Source organism: Chiloscyllium plagiosum, chromosome 42 (assembly GCF_004010195.1).
Source record: "Chiloscyllium plagiosum isolate BGI_BamShark_2017 chromosome 42, ASM401019v2, whole genome shotgun sequence".
NCBI classification, from domain to species: domain Eukaryota; kingdom Metazoa; phylum Chordata; class Chondrichthyes; order Orectolobiformes; family Hemiscylliidae; genus Chiloscyllium; species Chiloscyllium plagiosum.
In genome coordinates, this window is record NC_057751.1 from 16,048,951 (window position 1) to 16,050,916 (window position 1,966).

The following is a 1,966-nucleotide window of genomic DNA, read 5'->3' on the forward strand; positions in this document are numbered from 1 at the left end:
TAAATCTCTCTCTCTCTCATATATATTTATTAAATTATATAAAATAATCTGTAGTCATTTTAATATACAACACCAGCCCTAAAACGCTGGTGAATAACTGTCGGCTATTCACCAAAAATAATTTGGCCCAGAGAAGACAATGGGTGGATGAGTCAGGTATCCAGTTGAAGGCTGGAAGTCCCAACATTTTGTTTGTGATTTCAGTACCTTTTATAAAGACAAGCCAATATTTTTCTCCATCCCACAACCCTCCAAACCTGAGCCTCAAATCCATTATATTACAGTGTAACGCTCCAAACTGGTCACCAGATCAGTGAGGTTCAAAGGTCAATTTGCTCACATGACCACTTCATAGCCACCATTCCAACCTGGGCACACTTTCGAGGACTGATCATTTCTTTCCCCCCAAAAATTATTTCACAAGACCTCCCATTTATTGCCCCCTTGATCCGCTGCAGTCTGTGGGGTGGGGTGTAGGGACCCCCCCCGCCAGACACACAGCGCCCTCAGGGAGGGAGTCCCAGGATTCTGACCCAGTGACACTGAAGAAACGGCCGATATATTCCCAAGTCAGGACGGTGAGGGGCTCGGAGGGGAACTTGCAGGGGGTGGTGTTCCCATGTACCTGCTGCCCCTTGTCCTTCCCGATGGAAGTGGCCGTGGGGTTTGGAAGGTGCTGTCTGAGGAGCCTGGGGGAAGTTGCTGCAGTGCGTCTTGTAGATGGTACCCACTGCTGCTACTGAGCCTCAGTTACAGCAAGTCAACTCTCTTTTGGACAGACATTACACCGAGAGACCCCTTTCAGATGGCTGGTCAGCGAGGGTTAACAATTAGTCAGTGAAGTCTTAAAAATCAGACATCCTCAAAAAAAAACAAAATCACGACAAACTATTATTAAACGTCAACCGCTGTCCATCTGTGTTCATTTAGAGGAAGGCACTGGATTTGGCAAAGATCAAAAGGGGAGGTAAAGAGACAAGAGGATCATATTGGAGTGGAGCAGAAGCTAAAATCGGCTCCAAGGCAACCAATCAACGCACACCCCTTCTAAAAACTAGATTGTTAATACACACACCTCTAAAACAAAACAAAAATCATTTGCTTCTGCACTGACTCACCCCTCAGTCAGAAAGCCCCAGAGTACCTCTGCGATTCAGATGTCTATCAGCTTTGGTGGGTCGCAGGAGTCAAAGGTTACAGACTAAGAAAGAATGGGCAGGGGGAAGAGGAGAGATGCTTGTTTGGAGATTCCCCCAACCCTGAATTTGAGTGTTTTTAAACACGGGTACGATTCTGCTCTGACCAAACCCCCTCCGCTCCATGATCGCAGACAGAACTGCATTGGGTCAGGTGGAAAGACTCGGAGCGAGATTTCCTTTCTTTCGGGGGGGGGGGGGGGGGGGGAATGGCGCTGTCGGAGGGGGCTCCGGTCACCACTTGGAGGAGATTTGGACGGGGGAGGGGATATGACCCAACACACTCAACATCCGTTAACAGCAGTAATGATAAAAATCAAACCACTCTCCAGGCTGGGACTAGTTGTAAAGCAGGACGTGTAATGGCTCAGGTCGCAGCACGGTGGTGGTGGGGGGAGATCGGATTCCCCCACCCCCTCGGTCACACCCGCTCGGCCTTCCTCACGGGCTGGTACGAGACCCTCAGGATGTTAGGCGTCTCCTCCATCACCCGCACCAACAGGTTGTCGATGTAGTTCTCCAGCTCCTGCACATGAGAGTCCTTCTTGGATATGGTCTCCTTCTGCTTCAGCACCAGCTGGATCAGCTCATCGTGGGTCAGCTGGGCATAGGCAGCCGCTGGGTCCAAGGGGTCATAGTCCTACAGCCCGGCCGGGGTAACGGGGGAAAAGAGCGGGGAAGGGCGGGGGCGATGGGGAGAGAGCGGGGAGAGGGCGGGGGCGATGGGGAGAGAGCGGGGAAGGGCGGGGGCGATGGGGAGAGAGCGGGGA

General features: G+C 51.5%; 1 protein-coding gene across 1 annotated transcript in view; it reads right to left on the reverse strand.

Annotated features, from left to right (window-relative positions):
• Positions 1–1,387: 1,387 nt before the first annotated feature.
• Positions 1,388–1,966, reverse strand: part of LOC122542982 (rab11 family-interacting protein 1-like) — a 29,619-nt gene continuing 29,040 nt past the window's right edge. The window contains exon 7 of the mRNA XM_043681127.1: positions 1,388–1,836. Within this exon, the coding sequence (XP_043537062.1) occupies positions 1,618–1,836 (219 nt within the window). The 3' untranslated portion in view covers positions 1,388–1,617. The remainder of the gene's footprint in view (positions 1,837–1,966) is intronic.